The sequence below is a fragment of the Trachypithecus francoisi genome, unplaced genomic scaffold, assembly GCF_009764315.1.
Source record: "Trachypithecus francoisi isolate TF-2019V2 unplaced genomic scaffold, Tfra_2.0 Lachesis_group15, whole genome shotgun sequence".
In the NCBI taxonomy this organism is placed as follows: Eukaryota; Metazoa; Chordata; class Mammalia; order Primates; family Cercopithecidae; genus Trachypithecus; species Trachypithecus francoisi.
This window is the reverse complement of record NW_022681460.1, coordinates 110461317-110481445: the sequence shown is the minus strand read 5'-3', so window position 1 is coordinate 110481445 and position 20129 is coordinate 110461317. Positions and strand designations below refer to the sequence as shown.

General features: G+C 58.5%; 2 protein-coding genes across 5 annotated transcripts in view; one reads left to right on the top strand and one right to left on the bottom strand.

Annotated features, from left to right (window-relative positions):
* CUNH16orf96 (chromosome unknown C16orf96 homolog) overlaps nucleotides 1–4632 on the top strand; it is a 44124-nt gene extending 39492 nt beyond the window's left edge. Inside the window, exons 15-16 of one of the 2 annotated variants that reach the window (XM_033235875.1) lie at nucleotides 3196–3276; nucleotides 4010–4631. In XM_033235875.1, coding sequence (XP_033091766.1) covers nucleotides 3196–3276; nucleotides 4010–4227 — 299 coding nt within the window. In that variant the 3' untranslated portion in view covers nucleotides 4228–4631. Of the gene's footprint in view, nucleotides 1–3195; nucleotides 3277–4009 lie in introns of both variants that reach the window. The other variant, XM_033235876.1, reaches the window with a different exon arrangement.
* A 9013-nt stretch (nucleotides 4633–13645) lies between these two features.
* UBALD1 (UBA like domain containing 1) lies at nucleotides 13646–19768 on the bottom strand. Of its 3 annotated transcripts, none has more exons than XM_033235879.1 (3): nucleotides 19423–19766; nucleotides 15253–15315; nucleotides 13646–14669 (listed from the first exon to the last, which is right to left on the bottom strand). In XM_033235879.1, exons 1-3 carry the CDS (start codon nucleotides 19540–19542, stop codon nucleotides 14394–14396), a joined length of 459 nt encoding a protein of 152 aa, XP_033091770.1. In that variant the 5' UTR covers nucleotides 19543–19766; the 3' UTR covers nucleotides 13646–14393. The 3 variants fall into 3 exon arrangements, with proteins under 3 accessions (XP_033091770.1, XP_033091768.1, XP_033091769.1); XM_033235877.1 differs by having other exon boundaries at nucleotides 13646–14744; nucleotides 19423–19756; XM_033235878.1 differs by lacking the exon at nucleotides 15253–15315 and having other exon boundaries at nucleotides 13646–14744; nucleotides 19423–19768.
* Between the last annotated feature and the right edge of the window lie 361 nt (nucleotides 19769–20129).

Sequence of the window (20129 nt, the reverse complement as noted above, 5' to 3'; positions counted from 1 at the left end):
GGCTTGGTGGCAGGCACCTGTAGTCCCAGCTCCTGGGGAGGCTGAGGCAGGAGAATGGCACGAACCCGGGAAGCGGAGGTTGTAGTGAGCCGAGATCGCGCCACTGCACTCCAGCCTGGGCGACAGAGTGAGACTCCGTCTCAAAAAAAAAAAAAAAAGACAACAACAGCTGAAGTTCCAGCCTGGGCAACAACAAATTACTGGGCATGGTGGTGTGTGTCTGTAGTCCCAGCTTCTCAGGAGGCTGAAGTAGGAGGATCGCTTGAGCTCAGGAATTTGAGGCTGCAGTGAGCCATGATCTCACCACTGTACTCCAGCCTGGGCAACACAGCCAGACCCTGTTAAAAAAAAAAAAAAAAGAACAAAGCCAAACAACAACAACAAAATACAGCCAGAGTTGATCCTCCCGCTGTCCTGGAGGCTGGAAATCCTAAATCAAGGGGTCAGCAGGGCTGCACTCCTTCCCTGCCTCTTCAGCTTCTGGGGCCGCTGGCACTCTGTCCCCATGTGGGCTTCTCTTCTGTGTGTCCTCTCCTCTGTCCCCCATAAGGACATTTGTCTTTGGATTTGTGCCCGACCTCACCCAGGATGATCTCATCTCAAGATCCTTAACCTAATTATACCTGCAAAGATCCTTTCTCCAAATAAGGTCAAATTCACAGCTTCTAGGAGATGTCTCTTTTTGGGGAGCACCATTCAACACACCCTGTTTCCAAGCGGGCCGGACACCATCTCAAACCCTGCATTCTCCCTGGTGGGATGTGGCTCGTCTTGGAGAGGACTGGCCGTTCCAGCCCCTGCCCCCTGCCTGGTATCTGCTGGGAGGGCTCAGGCTGGGCATCAGGGATCACCAGGCAGGATCACAACAGTGGCTAATATTTAATATTTAATGAACCGTGACTTCATGCCAGTCCCTGCCCCACCTCCTTCACCCTCCAACAACCTGCCAAGGAGTTTCACAAATGACCAGCTGAGGGCTGCTTGCTGGAGGACCAGGGCAGATGGAGTCCACATCTGATGCACCCAGTCCTGTCCCCACTCATCCACTGACCTCCCCAAGGACTGTCACCCTAGAGGGAGGGGCTTTCCCCCTTGGCTTATTCATTCCCAAGACCCACACCGCAAGCCAGGACTTGAATCATGATGGCGTCAACTGCTTTATCTTTGTTTTTTTTGAGACGGAGTTTCACTCTTGTTGCCAAGGCTGGAGTGCAGTGGGGCGATCTCAGTTCACTGCCATCTCAACCTCCGGGGCTGAAGAAATCCTCCCACTTCAGCCTCCCAAATGGCTGGAACTACAGGCGTGCGCCACCACACTTGGATACTTTTTGTATTTTTAGTAGAGACGGGTTTTTGCCATGTTGGCCAGGCTGGTCTCAAACGTCTGGCCTCAAGTGACCCACCTGTCTCGGCCTCCCAAAGTCCTGGGATTACAGGTGTGAACCACTGCGCCCGGCCTCATGTAACTTATTGACTACTATATATTGTATTGAAATTGTGATGGATTTATACCATCTTAAAGCTGAAAAGTGGTAAGTGAAACCATCGTAAATCAGGGACGTTCTGTATTAGAAATCAGCTGGAAACCTATCTGTGGCCAGATCTTGATCAGTTTGTTGTTGTCACTCATTTATTTCCCCAAAAGAACTTTCTAACTCAAAACACTCCAAGCCAGGTACAGTGGCTCACACCTGTAATCCCAGCACTTTGGGAAGCTGAAGCCGGAGGATCACTTGAGCCCAGAAGTTCGAGACCAACCTGGGCAACATGGTGAAACCCCGCCTTTACAAAAAATACAAAAATTAGCGGGGTGTGGTGAGGCACCCTGTAGTCCCAGGTACTTGGGGGACTGAGGCTGGAGGATCACTTGAGCCCAGGAGGTTCCGGCTGCAGTGAGCCATGATTGTGCCACTGCACTGCAGCCTGGGCAAAAGAATGAGACTTGGTCTCAAACAAAAAAGAAAGGAAAAAGAAAAGAAATGTCCGGAATAGAACAATCTATAGACAGAAGAAAACTGGTGATTTCCAGGGGCTGGGTTTAAAGGGAGAGTGACTGCTTAACGGGGACAGGGCCCCTTTTGGGGTGATGGAAATGTTTCAGAACAAGGTCACGGTGGTGGTGTGCAACGCTGTGTGTGTCCTAAATGCCTGTGAATTGTGCATTTAAACTGGTTAATTTTACTTCATGTGGATTTTACTTCGAATAATGAAAAAAAAAAGATGAAGAACAGGAAGATGCAGGTGGGGGCATTTGCGTGCTCTGGCCCCCAGCGGGACAGTTAAACCGTAAATAGAGGCCGGGCGCGGTGGCTCAAGCCTGTAATCCCAGCACTTTGGGAGGCCGAGGCGGGCGGATCACGAGGTCAGGAGATCGAGACCCTCCTGGCTAACACGGCGAAACCCCGTCTCTACTAAAAATACAAAAAACTAGCCGGGCGCGGTGGCGGGCACCTGTAGTCCCAGCTACTCGGAGGCTGAGGCGGGAGAATGGCTGGAACCCGGGAGGCGGAGCTTGCAGTGAGCCGAGATCGCGCCACTGCACTCCAGCCTGGGCGACACAGTGAGACTCCGTCTCAAAAAAAAAAAAAAAAAAAAAAAAACCGTAAATAGCCCTGCCCACATTTCACCTGTGTCTTACTGTGCTGGAGTCACGCTGCACTCCTCCCTGGTCTTGAGTTTCTTTCAAAGAGGCTTCTTTTCTATCTTAGCCTGAGACACTCTCGACTCAAGAAGGCAAGGAAGGTTGGGCGCAACGGTTCACGCCTGTAATTTCAGCACTTTGGGAGGTCAGGGTGGGAGGATAGCTTGAGCCCAGGAGTTCAGACTAGCCTGGGCAACACAGTGAGACCTCCTCCCTAAGAAACATTTAAAAAATTAACCAGGAGTGGTGGCGCACACCTGTAGTCCCAGCTCCTCGGAAGGCTGAGGTAGGAGGATTGCTTGAGCCCAGGAGTTCAAGGCTGCGTAAGCTCCAGCCTGGGCGACAGGGCAAGACACTGCCTCAAGAAAAAAGAAAAGAAAAGAAAAGAAGGTAAGGAGGGAGGAACATTGTCTCATAAAGGAATGGACCAGGAGGTTTGGGAAATGGGGCTGGTCCCACCAGAGGGAGAAGCCTGGCTGGTGCTGGGATCGGCCTGACACAGGTCCAGGGCTGGATGCCACCCAAACCTGTGTTTTCTTTTCTTTTCTGCTAAGCTGTGAAGGCCCCGTGTCCCCCATCACAAAGCCTGTATGACCGTGTGCACTCCAGTGCCCTGTTGGGCGCCATCTGCCCCCGTGAGTACCTGGCTCCCAGCCCCAGCCCAGCTGTGATTCTGGAAGAGTCTCCAGTCCCTCCTCGTCTCATCCCATCCCCCACACCCCGCCTGGGCTCTCCTGTCCACCTCCTCCACCTCCTGCATGCTTTGCCTGCCCATGGCGCTTCAGAGATGCTTCCTGGACCCGGTGCCATCCCTGGGGCCCAGGCCAGGCATCTGTCCCTAGCATCCACCCAGCTGCAGGGGTGGGGACAAGGGAGCTGAGATTGGAAGGAACTGAGCTCCTCTGGTTCAAATCACCATGTAGCAGGCATCTGAGGGTACTTTACAGTTTACAAGGCAGTTTCTCCCTTACCTCATCTGAACCTCATCCCAACTGCTGTGAGGTAGGCACTGTTTGCCCATTTCCCAGAGGAGGGAGCAGAGGCTCGGTCACCTGAGCTGTGGCCCAAGGTCACAGAGCTAGTAAGCTGGAAGCTGAGCCCAGATCCGTGGACTCCAAGCTCCATGTTCTCTCCCGGGGGCTCTGCTCCACTTAAGCAAATATTTTTGGTCTCATTTATATTGGGTCACCCACCCAGGACATTTAGGGTGCCCAGGGCCCAGGCGAGGTATGGCACCCAGCCAGCCATGCCCCATACAGTGCTTCTAGTCCTGGGCTTCTCTTCTCCCTAGTGTGGATGGCCCTATCAGGCTAGTGTCTCCCAGGAAGGTTCTTGGCACACATCTGGGGTTTCTTCTGCTCCTCCCAGCCCTGTGCCCCAGCAACAGTGCCCACTCAGCTGCCTCAGGCCCTCACCCGACGATGCCAGCTCAGCCACCTTCCCTGCCACCTCTGCCGCTGCTGCCACCGCTGATTCCACCCCTGAGGGACCCCCAGCAGGCCCCAGGGTCCACCAGGCTCTCAAGAGCTCCACACATTGAGTCCCGAGTCAGCAGGAAGCCCCCAGAGGAGCCCGCCAACCCGTGAGCCCCACCCCGCTGTGCCCCCCACCACCAAGTCCCCTCCACATCTGAGGCTGAGACCCACGCGCCCCCCCCACCCCCACCAAGTCCCCTCCACGTCCGAGGCTGAGACCCATGTGCCCTCCCCCCTGCACCAGGTCCCCTCCACATCCCCAGCTGAGACCCAGGGCCCTGAGCCTGACCCAGAAAGGGTGCTGGGGCCCTGGATAGAGGGGAGGGGTCTGTGTAGGGGACCCCCATGTTGACCCAGTGGCTGTTTTATATTGTGCATATAAATACAAACAGCATAGTGCACGTTCTTATTCTACATTGTCATATAAACACAGCTTTCTAGAATGAACTTTCCAACAAGCCAATTTAATTCCTTGATCCATTTTCAATGCAACACCAAGTGGTTTTAAAAACACTTTTCCAGCCGGGCGCGGTGGCTCACACCTGTAATCCCAACACTTTGGGAGACCGAGGTGGGCGGATCACCTGAGGTCAGGAGTTCGAGACCAGCCTGACCAACATGGTGAAACCCCATCTCTACTAAAAATACAAAAATTAGCTGGGCGTGGTGGTGGGCACCTGTAATTTCAGCCACCTGGGGGGCTGAGACAGGAGAATCGCTTGAATCCGGGAGGTGGAGGTTGCGGTGAGCCAAGATAGCGCCACTACACTCCAGCCTGGGCAACAAAGAGTGCAACTCCGTCTCAAAAAACAAAACAAAACAAAACGCTTTTCCTTTTTATTTGCTGAAATGATTTCATTAGAATCACTTCCAATTACAGCTCTTACCACTGTGCATTTCATTTGGGGGCCATTATTTCAAGACCAATTTCCCCATGGGAACCAGACTGGGCTGTGTGCATCCTTTTTATTTCATGTTATTTCTACCAGTAACTGGTTATTAATTTTTTTAAAACAAAATCCGATTGTTTATATTTGCCTCTTGGCTGATCCATGAGGAGGCTGGTGTGGCACCTGTGGGATATTCTGGGATGGCCGTCCCATCCAGGGCTAGGTGCCACTTGCCTGTTTCAAGTCTTTCTGGTTCCCGTGCTGACCACCAATGCGTTTGGTGGAAAAAGAGCCAACTGTGAGGTCACACCGTCTCGCTGCGGCCATTCAGGGATTGGCCTTGGCACGCAGAGCAGAGGCCTCCCCCCAGGCTTGCCTCCCCACGATGCTTCTGGCCTTATTTCTTCCCCTTCTGACAGTTTGCCTGTCTCTCCATTCAACGTCCTCCCTTTCAATCCTGCTCCCTCTTCCCTCTCCCGCCCCGGGCGCTGTCCCGTTTGCTCTCTCCTGTAGTATTGACAGCTCAGTCCTATTTCAGAGGCTAAGATAATGTCCCTGTGCAGGGGGGAAGCCTGGCCCCCCGCCATGGTCTCCAGTGTCCACTCGATCCTGGGGGGGGCACTGGGGAGTTGAGGGGCTGGTGGGGAGCTGCCAGGTGGGAGGTGGAGGGGGCTCCCCATTCACTCCCCTTGGCTGCCTGGGAGGGGACTTGGGGCTCCAGGCTCTCCCCGGCCCCGGTGGCCATCAGCTCCTGGGGACACTGCACACCTACTCTGTTCCTATTGTCCTCATGGTCCCTGGCCCAGTTCACTGCGACCTGCAACCACCCTGGCTGCTCTTTTCTTTCTCCAAAGACTGTGTCCAAATGAGGCCAAGCCCCTCCTGGCCCGGGTGGCACCTATCTCAGCTGCTCTGGGGATGCTTTCTGGTGCAGCCCTGGCCGCCACCGACTCCAATACCACAGATGAGTATTTTAGGCCATTTCTGCCCAGAACAAAATCTTCCACTTTTCTGATCGCGGATGAGGGGACTGGCGGGGTACCTTCTGTTTAGAGAGGTGGGACTTGCTGGTCCCTCCTTTGGCCACCACCTGAGGCTCAGCCCGTGGGCAGGAGAGAAAAGGCACCCAGGGTCACAGAGCAAGAGGCCCAACTTGCTGGCCCCACCAGGAGGCTGAACTGACTGGGTCCTGTGACTTCCACCCCTCCCACTGCAGGGAGGCGTGGCACCCGCTCTGCTGGGCTGGGAGGGGAGGGCTCCTGGGGGACACCAGGCCAGGCCATCTTGACCCATGGAACCCAGGGCATCCCCTGGTCCTGCAAAGCTGGGCCCCACTCTCTGTAGTGCCCCTCACTGCCTGTCCCCACTGGACCCCTCCAGAGCACCGTCCCAGCCCCTTTCTTGGGTGTACAAGCCAGGGCTGGAGTGGGTTTCTGCAGCCCAGCAGGTGAGGATCGAGGCCTAGGGGCATCTCCTCTGCATCCTCACAGGCCGCCTGGGGGCTTGGGGCGGTGGGGACCCCGGCCCCACAGCAGGCCCATGGGGAGCAGTCCCAGAAGAAGGCAGTGCCCGAGGGAGGGTGTGGGGCAGGCTGGCCTTGGCCTGGACCCAGGTGGGAGCCGCAGGCAGAATCTCCCCAACCCACACTAGTGCAGAGGGGTAGGGCCTGCAGCCTTGGAAGCCGGGAGCAGGGGAGTTGCGCTGCTCCCTGGGCCGCAGTTGTGGCTTGGTTGGGCATAGTGGCTCACACCTGTAATCCCAGCACTTCTGGAGGCAGAGACTGGAGGACTGCTTGAATCCAGGAGTTCCAGACCGCCAGGGCAACAGTGAGACCCAGTCTCTACAAAAAAATAAATAGCCCTGCGTGGTAGAGCATGTGTGTGGCCCCAGCTACTGGGGAAGCTGAGGCGGGAGGATCACTTGAGCTCAGCTTCAAGTGACGGGAGGTCAAGGTTCAGTGAGCTATGATTGCACCACTGCACTCCAGCCTGGGTGACAGAGACCCTGTCTCAGAAAAAACAACAACATGGCTGGGCGTGGTGGCTCCTGCCTGTAATCCCAGCACTTTGGGAGGCCGAGGTGGGCAGATCACCTGAGGTCAGGAGTTCGAGACTAGTCTGGGCCAATATGCTGAAACCCCATCTCTACTAAAAATATAAAAAATTAGCTGGACGTGGGGGCACACACCTGTAATCCCAGAGGCAGGAGAATCTCTTGAACCCAGGAAGTGGAGGTTGCAGTGAGCTGAGATCGTGCCATTGCACTCCAGCCTGGGCGACAAGAGCGAGACTCGGTCTCAAAAAAAAAAAAAAAAAGAAGACAGATGAATTGGTCATGTGGGGAGGGGAGACTGGGGAGGGAGGGACAAGGGGCTCTGTGAATGCGGTGGACAGGAAGGGGAAGGAGGGTCCCACCTTGAGGTGCTGCTGGAATAGAGGAGATGCTGTGTGGTGACCACCTCACACTGCCAGGCCCAGCCCAGCCCAGGCCAGCGCTGCCCCACCCCCCCGCCCGCCCAGCGCTGCAAGTGAAAGGTCATTGAACGTGTTCTCCTTTTCAAGGATTGTAAACTCATTGACACTAAGCGATAAACAACGGAGGCCAGCACAAGTGTGTTGGAAAAGGTACCCCCCCCCCCCCCCCCCCCGAGTACCTGAAGGTGGACCGCCCAGGGTGGAAGTTCAGGCACCAGACAGGAGGGCCTGGCGTGCAGCGACTTCTTAGGCATGTGGGAATGAACACATGCTCCCTCTAGCCCCCCACACCCACTGTCCTGGCTGGCTTGACTTCTGACTCTCCATGGATGCGCGAGCTCTAGGCAGAGAACTTTCACACACGCAACCGGCACAGAAGGGTTTGTCTCCTCTGCCTCCTTGCCTTGCTCATGGCTCCACTGGGATGAGGGCAAACGGAATCCATCAGGATCGTGGCTTTGCAATTCCCCAGGAGATGAGAGATGACCCCGGGAAGCAGAGCAGAATTTCGCCAGCAGGGTCCCCGGTGCCTGGTGCTGTGCCACTGACAAGTCCTTGGTCATCCTGGAAGGGGCCCCCAACTCCTGCCCTCCCCAGAAGGACTCAGCAGCCTCTCACCTCCAAACAGCTGTGTTCTTTTAAGGCTCTGTTGAAATACATCTGTTGTCCAAATATGAGCAGTGCTCAAAAACCCCAAGAACTTTCCAAACACAGGAATTAGAAGTAACGCTTGTGTCAAAAGATCTCCATTCTGGACAACCTAAGTCTCCACTATTCGGGGAGGAAGACCTGAGTCAAAGGACTCATCTGTCCTGTGCCAGGAACTGCTGTGAAAGCCCCTCAGAGACCTCCAGGGCCACAGCAGCCCCACCCACCCCCACAGCCAGTCTCAGAGACAGCCTGGTTGTCTGTGGCTGGCCGCAGGGTGTTCTCAGAGAACCCTGGCTGGACCGCTGCAAAGACGCTGGGGACACTCAGCAGCCCCTGGTGAGTCCCCCTCCACCGAGAGCATCTCTCGCAGAACAAGCTGTCTCTTTTCATAGCCCTTTCCAGTGGGAGCCCTGCCCACCACCGTTCATCCCACCCCATTGGACAGGGCATTTACTTCTGAAGCTCCCCATGGTGAAAAGACAGACCCCCTCTTCAGGGATTCCAGCCGATTCTCACACAGGAGTTGGACTCGAGCATGGCTGTGGTGGCATGGAGCAGGCTGGCAAGGGCAGACCAGGCCAGGCTGTGTCCCCAGTGCCATGGTCAGTGTCAGTCAGTTATGGCCTTAAGGGAATTTGCACCAAATCTTCCAGTTCCCAAGATAAGTCGGAAGTGAGGCTTTTCCCATAAACCCTCCTGATTTATTTTATTTATTTATTTATTTATTTTTATTTTTTTGAGACGGAGCCTCGCTCTGTCGCCCAAGCTGGAGTGCAGTGGCCAGATCTCAGCTCACTGCAAGCTCCGCCTCCCGGGTTCACGCCATTCTCCTGCCTCAGCCTCCCGAGTAGCTGGGACTACAGGCGCCCGCCACCTCGCCCGGCTAGTTTTTTTTTTTTTTTTTTTTTTTTTTTGAGACGGAGTCTTGCTCTGCCACCCAGGCTGGAGTGCAGTGGCCGGCTCTCAGCTCACTGCAAGCTCCGCCTCCCGGGTTCACGCCATTCTCCTGTCTCAGCCTCCCGAGTAGCTGGGACTACAGGCGCCCGCCTCGTCGCCCGGCTAGTTTTTTGTATTTTTTAGTAGAGACGGGGTTTCACCGTATTAGCCAGGATGGTCTCGATCTCCTGACCTCGTGATCCGCCCGTCTCGGCCTCCCAAAGTGCTGGGATTACAGGCTTGAGCCACCGCGCCCGGCCCCGGCTAGTTTTTTGTACTTTTTAGTAGAGACGGGGTTTCACCGTGTTAGCCAGGATGGTCTCGATCTCCTGACCTTGTGATCTGCCCGCCTCGGCCTCCCAAAGTGCTGGAATTACAGGCTTGAGCCACCGTGCCCGGCCTTATTTATTTTTTCTTGGGACAGTTTTGCTCGTTGCACAGGCTGGAGTGCAATGGTGTCATCTTGGCTCACTGCAACCTCCACCTCCTGGGTTCAAGCAATTCTCCTGCGTCAACCTCCCGAGTATCTGGGATTACAGGCACGTACCACCACACCCAGCTAAGTTGTTGTATTTAGTAGAGATGGGGTTTCACTATGTTGGTAGGGCTGCTCTTGATCTCCTGACCTCAAGTAGTGCACCCGCCTCGGCCTCCCAAAGGGCTGGGATTACAGGCGTGAGCCACTGTGTCCGGCTTCCCGTTGGTTTTGCTTTCAATTTTCCAGGCTTAGGGAAGTCATGGGAGGCTCCAGGTTCTTTGTGTCACATTCAAGATCTGGGGTATGTGGCGATTTCGTAGGTCCACCCCTGGATCCCCTAGAGTTAGTCCTAGCCCACGTGTGCAGCCCCCTTCCCTTTGTAAGATGCCCCTGCGACCAGGGCCTCCAAGCACACCTGGTAGGGCCTCTGCATCTTCACTGTCTGCCAGCACTGCCTGCACTGCCAGCCCCAGGACCAGCCCCGCCCTCCCCAAGGCTCCCAGACTGCTCCCCGCTGGGAGTGGTTCCCACCTGGCCTGGGGCACTTATTAAAAATCAGATTCTGAGACTGGGCGAAGTGGCTCACACCTGTAATCCCAGCACTTTCGGAGGCCAAGCCAAGAGGATCACTTGAGGCCAGGAGTTCAAGAGTAGCCTGGGCAACACAGCAAGACCCCATCTCTTTTTTTTTTTTTTTTTGAGACGGAGTCTCGCTCTGTCGCCCAGGCTGGAGTGCAGTGGCCGGATCTCAGCTCACTGCAAGCTCCGCCTCCCGGGTTCACGCCATTCTCCTGCCTCAGCCTCCTGAGTAGCTGGGACTACAGGCGCCCACCACCTCGCCCGGCTAGTTTTTTTTTTTGTATTTTTTAGTAGAGACGGGGTTTCACCGTGTTAGCCAGGATGGTCTCGATCTCCTGACCTCATGATTCGCCTGTCTCGGCCTCCCAAAGTGCTGGGATTACAGGCTTGAGCCACTGCGCCCGGTGTGACCCCATCTCTAAAAAAAATTAGCCAGGTGTGGTGGTGCACGCCTGTAGTCCCAGCTACTTGGAAGGCTGAGGTGGGAGGATCACCTGAGCCCAGGATTTCTAGGGTGTAGTGAGCTATGACTGCATCACTGCAATCAGAGGAAGGGGAACAGAGCAAGACCCTATCTCTAAAAAACAAATCAGATTCTGTGACCCTCCTCCAGAACAACTGCCTAAAGGGAGAGGCTGGGAACGTGAGTGTTCAACAAGCACCCAGGGGACCCTTGTGCTCTGGAAGTCCGGGGATCAAGTCTGTAGGCTCCCATTCACTATGTGGGGGGCATGACTAGATGGCCACATCAGAAACCTGGGAGCTGTTTTCTTTTTTTTTTTTTAAGATCGAGTCTTGCTCTGTCTCCAGGCTGGAGTGCAGTGGCGTGATCTCGGCTCACTGCAACCTCCACCTCCCGGGTTCAAGCGATTCTCCTGCCTTAGCCTCCCGGGTAGCTGGGACTACAGGCGCCTGCCACCATGCCTGGCTATTTGTATTTTAGTAGAGACAGTGGTTTCACCGTGTTGGCCAGGATGGTCTCTATCTCCTGACCTCGTGAGCTGCCCGCTGCGGCCTCCCAAAGTGCTGGGATTACAGGCGTGAGCCACCGCGCCCAGCCTGTTTTATTTTCAGTAACAGCCTTGAGGTATAATTGACACACCAGAACATTCACCTTTCTAAAGCAGGCCATTGAGTGGTTTTTGGTACATTCACATATCAATCACCATCATCTACCCAGGGAACTTCCACGATTGTATCTCAGGGCCTCGCCCCAGAGTCTGATGGCATGAGACCCAGGAACCTGTGGTTTGCTGGTTTTATTTTACCTGCTGTGCAGCCAGGTATGAGAACCACAGAACTAGCACAGAAGCACTCCACTGGGGCCCTGGTGGCCTGTAGGAGACATGAGCAGTGGCTGCAAACACTTCCGATTATCCTAATAAAGGGGCTGCCCTTGGATTCAGTGGGGAGGGCTCAGGGATACTGCTTAGCACCACTGCAGGGACAGTGACACAGCCCTCAACATCAACAGTGACCATGCTCAAAAAACCGGCCCTGCAGGAACCTCAAGTGTCTCCCGCCCTTAATGTGACCACTTGAGACCCCCAGGCCCAGCCCACAGTGGCCCCCAGAAACAGAAATGAGGGTGGCGGGACAGTCTCCCCAGTATTAGTGACAATGTTGTGTAGGGATGCTTATTAAACTTGGATGTCTACCTGGAACCAGGGGCTCCTGTTAGATCAGATTCCAATTCAAGGAGTCTGGGCTGCAGCCTCACTCTAACAAGCTCCTGGGTGATGCTGGGGTTGGACCGTGCCTTGAATAGTGGGGGTGTGGTTCACTACAGGCCGCCCCAGGGCGCATGGTGTTTAATAAACAGAACTCCCCGCTGGGCGCGGTGGCTCACGCCTGTAATCTCAGCACTTTGGGAGGCCAAGGCAGGTGGATCACCTGAGGTCAGGAGTTCAAGACCAGCCTGGCCAACATAGTGAAACCTCATGTCTACTAAAGATACAAAAACCAGCCAGCCGTGGCGGAGGGTGCCTGTAGTCCCACCTACCTGGTAGGCTGAGGCAGGAGAATCACTTGAACCTAGGGGGCAGAGGTTTCAGGGAGCTGAGATGGCACCACTGCACTCCAGCCTGGGCAACTGAGCAAGACTCCGTCTCAAAAATGAAAAACAAAAACACAGCATTCCTGAGCCTCACACTGTGCAGAGTCCTGGACTGCGCCGCCTCATGCGTGGCGGACACGTGCAGCTACCTCAGCATGTGAGAGGTGGGCGAGTCCAGGGGCACTCACCCCATACTGCAGATTACCCCAAAACACCTCTCTCTGCAAAGCATTTTTCCCACCACTGCAAGGCGGCTATGGCAGTTTCCTGAGAAGTTTTTTCCACCTCAAAGAATGGAGGAGCTGCAAAGTAAAGACTCAGGAGGCCAGAGATGTCCTCCCCTCTCCTCCTGCCATGTTCTCTTCCTCCCCTGCTACCCAGGCACCCCAGGCAGATGAAGGGGGCTGGCTGGCCAGGGCCACCCATCCTGTGGGTTCCGAGAGGCCATTACCAAGGCAGATTCCCGGGAGGACCTGTTCCTGGGAAGCAAGCGCGGCTCGAGTGGAGGTCACAGCAGCCAGTTGCCAGTGCCAGTGAGCAGCTGTTCCAGGTGGGCTCTGTCAACACAGCCTCTGCAGGTTCCAACCGGGCGGAGATGAAGCCGGGCACTGGTGTGGCAAGAGCACCGAGGCACGCTTCCTGAGCGGCACAGTCACATCCCTGGGAGTCAGGAAGGGTCAATGGGGAGTGTTGGACACCAGGGGAGCACGGGACTTTCAGCAAGACAGTCTTCCACCCAGGCGGCAGGGCCTCCGCAAGGGGCTGGTGCTGTCTTAGATGGAGTGAGTGTTGCCCGTGAGAAGCTGTGAGCTGAGTCCCGTGGGGGTGCTGCAGAGGCCCCAGTCTCCCTTCTGCCCCACATCCAGGCCCACTCTTGGGGGCGCCGTAAGGCTGAGGGTGCACTCTCCCAAAGCTGCTGCAGCTCATCCCAGGCAGCCTCAGGTTGCCAGTCTCCTAAGTGACCCAACATCTGGGCTCCCTTTGTTGGCAGCACTCTGCCCCATCCTTGTCCCCTGCCTTGTCCTCTGCCCCTTGCAATCTTCCCTGGCTCTGTATGCCCTCTGCCCAGAGGCCCTGCCCTACCCAGTGTGTGCTGGAGGCCAGGCTCAGAGGGTGCAGCCTGTGCCTAGCCACTGGAGCCGGGGACCGAGAAAAGTGCTGAGATGAAATCCAGGGTGACAGGAGGTAGGTGTGAGCCCTGCGAGCTCCTAACCAGGTGCCAGGATCTGTCCAGTCAAGCAGGGGCAGGGGTGGGCCGACAGGATGGGGACCCAGGCCAGCAACTGACTTCACGGGAAAAGCCCTGGGTGGGCAGGAAGATTCCAGAGCACGCTGTGGCTGATAAGGGCAACAGGCAGCAGTGTGGAGCCGGGCAGGCTAGGGGTGGCCCTGTCTTCTGGGCGGCGGCCCCCAGAGCTAGCTGGCAGCAAGCCTCCTATACAAGGTAAGACCACAGAGCCTGGCAGTGGTTTGGAATTCGTTCTTCTCTTTTGTTAAAAGGGGGAAAGGAAGTGGATGCGGGTACCCCCAGGCACAGGGGGAGGCATGCAGGCAGCCCCAGCAGGCAGGCGCTGGGAGGAGGTGGGAAGAGTCCTGGAGTTTCCCACAGTCCTTTTCTCTGCAAGGAACAGCGCCGCTGGCTGACGAGGGGGTGGGGTGGGAGGCAGGGCCCTGGGGAGGGCGGCAGGCAGGGGCTGGGGGCTCACTCTAACATGCAAAGTCCAGCTGCCCCAGGAACTAGGTTGCTTCTGAAGAGCGACCTACGTAGCAATACACAGACACGGCCACGCGCACACATGCGGAGAGGCTCTGCATTCCCGAGGGTGGGGGTCGAGGCCTGCCGGCCCCCAAGGAGCTCCAAGCCAGGAATGAGCAATGTCTCCGCCAGGGTGGTCCTCCACGGCAGGCCTGGGCTGGGCGGGGCAGGTACATCTTCGAAGGAAGGCTGCGTGGTCTCTGAAATTCTGTCCGCCAGGCACCCAGGCCGCTCTGGACGACTCCGTGTGCCGGGCCGCTGGGGCCATGACCTTGCGCGTGGGCAGCTGCGTGTTCTGGCACCAGACACGTCCCTGCCTGGCTAGAGTCCGCGCTCTCCCCTCCAGGGCTCCGGGAAACAAGGGGTGCAGACAGAAAAGGGGTGAAGGGGGCCCGCGGAGACGTCCTCTCCCCCGCCCCACGGGGTCCTGGCCTCCGGGAGGGGGGAGGGGCCTCCCTTATCTCTCGGCCTCCATGGCAGGGTGGGCCCTGGGTTCTGAGGTGGCCTGTTGCGGGGCCAGGGGTGGCCAGTCTGAAGCCGGAGAAGGGGGTGCTGGAGTCCACAGGGGCGGCTGTGGCTGGTGGTGCTGTGGGCCCCCCGGGGGCGAGGCTGCCGTGGGCCAGCTGGCCGCCGCAAAGCTGCTGGTGGCGGCATGGGGGAAGTGTGGCGGGGGTGACGTGGCTGTTGCGGCCATCGGGCTGCCGCTGCCACCGCTGTGGAAGCTCTCGGAGGCCTTGAGACGGGAGAACATGGTGAGAGCGTCAGGGAAGTTGGGGGGAGTAGCGGGGGTATTGGCGGGGGTGCACATCTGTGAGGGGAAGAGAGGAGAGATGGGGTGAGCACCCCTTCCTGGAGGGGCCCCCACTGCCTCCCAAGGGGAGATGCGTGGCTGGCCCATTCTCGGAAGGCTCTGTGTCCCTTCCCAGCTCCCCGAGCCTGTCCGCTGCCCAGGGGTTCCCAGAGGAGAAGGCTTGAGATGAACTGACCCGGCCTCACTCTTGGCAGCCCACAGTGCCTGGGGCCACGAGGCTTTCCCAGCCCTCCCCCTTCCATCGGCCACAGCATCCGGGGGGCTGTAGGGTGAGGAGCTTCATTGCCCCAGAGGCCGGCGCCCCCCAGGTCTCAGGGGGAGCTGGCACAGGCAAGATGAAGTGCAGAACCCATGGAGCCCAGTCTCCTGCTGATCCATCTCCAAAGAGACCGAGCTCCACCTGCACCAGCACCCTCGCACACCTGGGCCGGGGGCTGCTCACACACCGAACTAGCTAAGCCTCCTTCTGCCCAATCCACAACTGGGAACTCCAGGGGACACTTACCATCTGGTGGTGGTGGTGGCTGTAGGGGATGTTGGTCTCCTGGAAAAAGGCGCTGAGGGCCGTCTGCAGGAAGAAAGGCCCCTGCTCACCCTCCAGGCCCCGCCGGCCCTATCACTGCCCTTGTTCCGAGGCTCCTCTGAGGTTGGGGATGACCCTGGCTGCACCACTGAGTGGGAGGGGTGGGGCTCAGTGGCTTGCCTGTCACCCCCAACCCTTGCCACTGTCCAAGGAGGAGCCAGGGAACCCTGGGCAGTTGGGGTGGGTGGAGAAGACGCTTCCCCTGCTGCTCGCCGCCTGCCTCAGTGCCTAAGGCCTGCAGAGCCCAACCCCTGCACCAGCTGGCACCAGCACCATGACTGGGGGAGGGCGGGCAGTACCCTCACCCCATCCTGGGGGAATGGCAGCACGGCCCCAAGTAGCCCAACCAGACCTCCCCACCCCTGCCCCATTTTAGGAGATTCTAGCCTGGCTGTTATCACCTTGACGGGTAGCAAGTCTCTACTCTTCTCTAAGCCTCGGTTTCCTCGTCTGCAAAGCAGGGGCATCTTGAAGGAGTCTGAGCCTGGCGGAGGGGAACCCCTGCTGCCCCACCCAGCTCTGCTTCTGGCTGATCAAGGGGCCACTGTTTGGGCCTTGGTTTCTCCAACTGTACCACAAAGAGGCTGGACTAGGTGGCTCCCAGGGTCCCCTCCCTTGCAACAGTGACCTCCTATGATCACCAGATTCCAGCAGGCAGGGCCTGGCACCAAGGAGACAAGCCTGGGCTTTAGGTTCACTCGATCACCCACCCAAGCCTCCCTCAGAACAGTGCCTGGACGGTGGAGCAGAAAGATGGCCCTAGGATCTAAGCCACCACAGGCTTACGACATCTCCCAGCACAGCTCCCCAGCCACCCGCCCTTGGCTGGCACGCTAGGCATGGGACGCTCCACCGTCTCTCTCCACACCTGGGCCACATGCCACACTGAGCATGGTGCAGGCACCCAGCAGGGCTCCATCCCAGCGGGGCTATGGACTGTCATCATTAACCCCACAGGCAAGGACAGCTGTCTTACAGGCAGGGAAATGAAGGCAGGAAGTAATTTGCTCAGGGTCAGCTGGTCGGCAGAAGACAGAAATGGGGGCGCTCAGAAAGGTCAGGGCAGGTGGGGGAGACAGAGCGAGCCCGGAGCCCTTTCCTGTGTGTGTCAGCTCAGCAGGCTCTGAAGGTCCTTGGTGACTGGGGACCGAGGAGCCCCAGAGGGAGGCGCTGGTATTTGCTATGTCCTGGCTGGGGCCCGGCAGGGGTGAGGAGGCCCATCCCAGGGAACGGAGGCTGCTCTTGCACAAGGGCCAGTGAGGGAGCCCCACAAGTGTATGAGGGGTCCTCAGGGCCCTGGCAAGTCCCAGACCCAGACTTGGAGCTTCGAGCAGCTGAGGTGTCCCCACCGCCACCCCTCAGGCCCACTCCCCTAATGCCAGCTTGACTTCCTGGCCCTCCCAGGCCCAGCACACCCAGAAATCCAGCCTGGCTCCTGGGGCCTACCCTTGATCGGGGATTATACGTGGGGGGCTGCTATTTAAAATTTAAAATTTAAAATTGTGTTTTTGTTTTTTTGAGACAGAGTCTCACTCTGTCACCAGACTGGAGTGCAGTGGCGCGATCTGGGCTCACTGCAACCTCCGCCTCCCGGTTCAAGCAATTCTCCTGCCTCAGCTTCCTGAGTAAGACAGGCGCGCGCCACCACGCCCGGCTAATTTTTGTATTTTTAGTAGAGACAGGGTTTCACCACGTTGGCCAGGATGGTCTTGATCTCTTGACCTCATAATCCACCCGCCTCGGCCTCCCAAAGTGCTGGGATTACAGGTGTGAGCCACCATGCCCGGCAAAAAATATTTTTTAAATAAATGAATTATGTGGGGAATTTCTTGCAAGAGACTCCCTATCTGGGTGTCCCCAAACAGGGGTGTGGGAGCTCAGGCCTGGGGGCTGGTCTTTAAGCACCTTCCCAGACCGCAGGACGCTCTGTCAGCAGCAGCTGCGCCCCAAAGCCCAGGCTCACTGTGCAAATCCCAACCCCAGAAGCCCCAGGCCACACCAGAACCCCCTCTGCAGGCCGCTGTGTGCATTCTCCTTAAGAAACATCTGCCCCACCAGACACAGGCCCCTCCCCCTGCAGCCTCCTGCCCCCATTAGCACCTGAATTGCAGCAAATGTGACCCAGAAACACCGCCTGGTGGATGCAGCCAGCGGGTGGAGCGTGGAGGGGGATGGGGTGGCCATGTGAACCCCTCACTCACCCCCATTCGGAGGCCGGAAGTCCTTTCACCTTCCTCCAGCCTCCCTGGTGGCCCCCACTTTACAGATGGCACAACTGAGACTCGGGAGTGGAGGGCACAGGGCTCCTACCACGGGGCCCCTGGGAGCCACCAGAGGCCCCAAGATGCTCCTGCCCCTCCTGGGAACAGTCTTTCCCCAGACACTGCACTCCTCAAAGCTGCATTTTCAATTAACTGTGCCACTGAGGGATGTGGCCTGGGTGCCAGCTGGGTGCCAGGTTCTGAGGGCTGGGGTGAGTCCTGCAGGCAGGGCCCGCTTCCCAGCGGACACCTGCCTGCCCAGCCCCAGGCAGGGAGGGAACCGTGCGTGCAGGTGTGGGACTGCCATGAATGTCGTTTTGCAAGTTTTGCCACATCCAGCCCTTGACACAAATAGGGCTGATGAGGGCTGTGAAAACGAGGAGGGGAGCAGGGAGCTTCCTCCGGGTGGGGCTGCCCTGGGGCACAGGGGACAGTGAGCTGGCCAACAGAGGCTGATTCATGCCCCCCAACCCCACTATACAGATGTGGAAATTGAGGCCAGAGGAACAGAGCAGCCTCCTACGTCCCACACAGGGTCAGTGGCCCCCGCGACCGCTGGTAGGAGGGAAGTAGGCAAGGACACAGGTATGAACTCATCTGAATGGGATAGCCACTGCCTTTCCAGACTGTCCCAAGTTTGGGACATTCTGATCCCCATCTAGTCCCCAGCAAGCAGAGCCCCAGAGTCCTCTGGCTTCTGGTCCCTCCTGCAGGCCCTGGGATGGCTCCTCATGGAGAAACCAGGTTCCCCGTCCCCAGCTGGGCACAGATGGTACCGGGATGGCTGAGGCTGTGACCCTACCCCTGTGAGGCGCACAGGTCAAGGGGCTCAGGCCTCATCCCCAGATACCACCATGGGGTTAATCCCGGGGTCAGTGAATTAGGGAAGGCCAAGTAGCCTCTGGGCAGCACAAGCCAGGAGCACTACTATCCTGTGGGTTAGGAGAGGCCCCGGGGAGTGGGTGCCAGACTGGGGCAGCATCACCTCCTACCCAGCTAGCCCGAAAGCTGTGGAACCGTGTGCTCCCTCCCCAGTGCACTGGCAAAGGTACAGATGCCCCTGCCAGCCCCAGAAGAGCACCTGGACGCGCACACAGTGTCCCCAGGCACACCTCTGGAGGGAATACACGCTTATCTCTATGCTGTAGTGTGGGGCTCCGACACGCCACCCATACACTCCACGCCGTGTACACACATTACACCGTGCCGAGCATGGGCGGCATCTGCAGACCCGCCACATGTTTACGCGCTGATCACACACCAAACGCACCGGGGGGGCTGCGCGTTCACACGCGCGCCAACGTGCCCGCAGGTCTGCCACCTCCTCGGTGCCCGGCCGACGCCGTGGCGCGGTGCGTGCGTAAACACAAATGCACATGGACGTGTGCGCACGCCGCCGGCCGCCCACCAGGCACGCGGACCCTCGGACCACTAGCCCGGAGCGGCTCCGCCCTCCGGCCCAGCTAAGCCGAGGCCTGGGGCGTCCTCCTTCCGGCCGCCCGCCCGACTGTCCGTCCGCACCGCGGCGCCGCCCTGCCCTCGGCCTTTACTCGGACAAAAGGGGTGGGGGGGGTCCCCATCTCGATCCCAGGGGACTCGGGGCCCCGCGGGGTCGGCGTATCCCCGACCGGTGGCCTAATTCCCCCCTCCGCCCGCCGCGAGCCCTCGGGATCCGGACGCCAGGCACCGCCGTCGGGAAAGCGGGTCGGGTCTTCCGCCCGGAGCGGGCGCACAGCCGGCACGCGTCCAAGCCACCCGCTCCCGCCCCGCGGCCACGCGGGACACACTCCGCCCGTGGCCCCGGCCCTCGCCCAGCTCCCGCGCCGCGCACCTCGAACTGCCAGTGGGCCGCCTGCAGCAGCTGCTTCGCCTGGTCGGCCGCGCAGCCCGCCGTCAGCACGAACTGGTTGATCATGACCTGGTGCTTAAGCTCGTCCATGTTCACGGACATGGCGCCGCCGCGCTGCCCGCTCCGGCCTCCCTCCGCCGCCCGCGCCTCCGCCTCACGCGTCCACCATTAGCGAGCCGGCTCCGGCTAATACAAATATTTACTGTGCGGCTCTGACTCACCGCGCCTCGCCTCGCTCCGCCGGCGCCGCGGCATGCTGGGATATGTAGTTCCCGCGCTGCGCCGGGCGACCCGGGGGAGCGGGGCCGGCACCCCAGGGGACGCGAAGCCCGAGAAGGGGCGTGTCTGAGCACTGAGCGCCCGCTGCAACCTCCGCCTCCTGTGCGGATGTCCTGGCCGTGATCCGAGCCGGGCGCGTCCACGTCGCCCTCGTTGCTCTCGGTGGCACCCGTGCCCCTGCTCTGGCACGGATGGGGGTCCGCAGGCGGGGGCCACGTCTGTGCGTGGACGCAAATGCCGGACCACAGGATCTTGGCCAAGGCCTGGGGACCGTGTCTGAACGCTGAGCGCCTACTGTGTGCGGATGCCCGGGCCGTGACCAGGGTTGGGGCAGTCCACGCCACCCTCGTTGCTCTCGGTGGCACCCGGGCCCCTGCTCTGGCACGGATGGAGGTCCGCAGGTAGGGCGG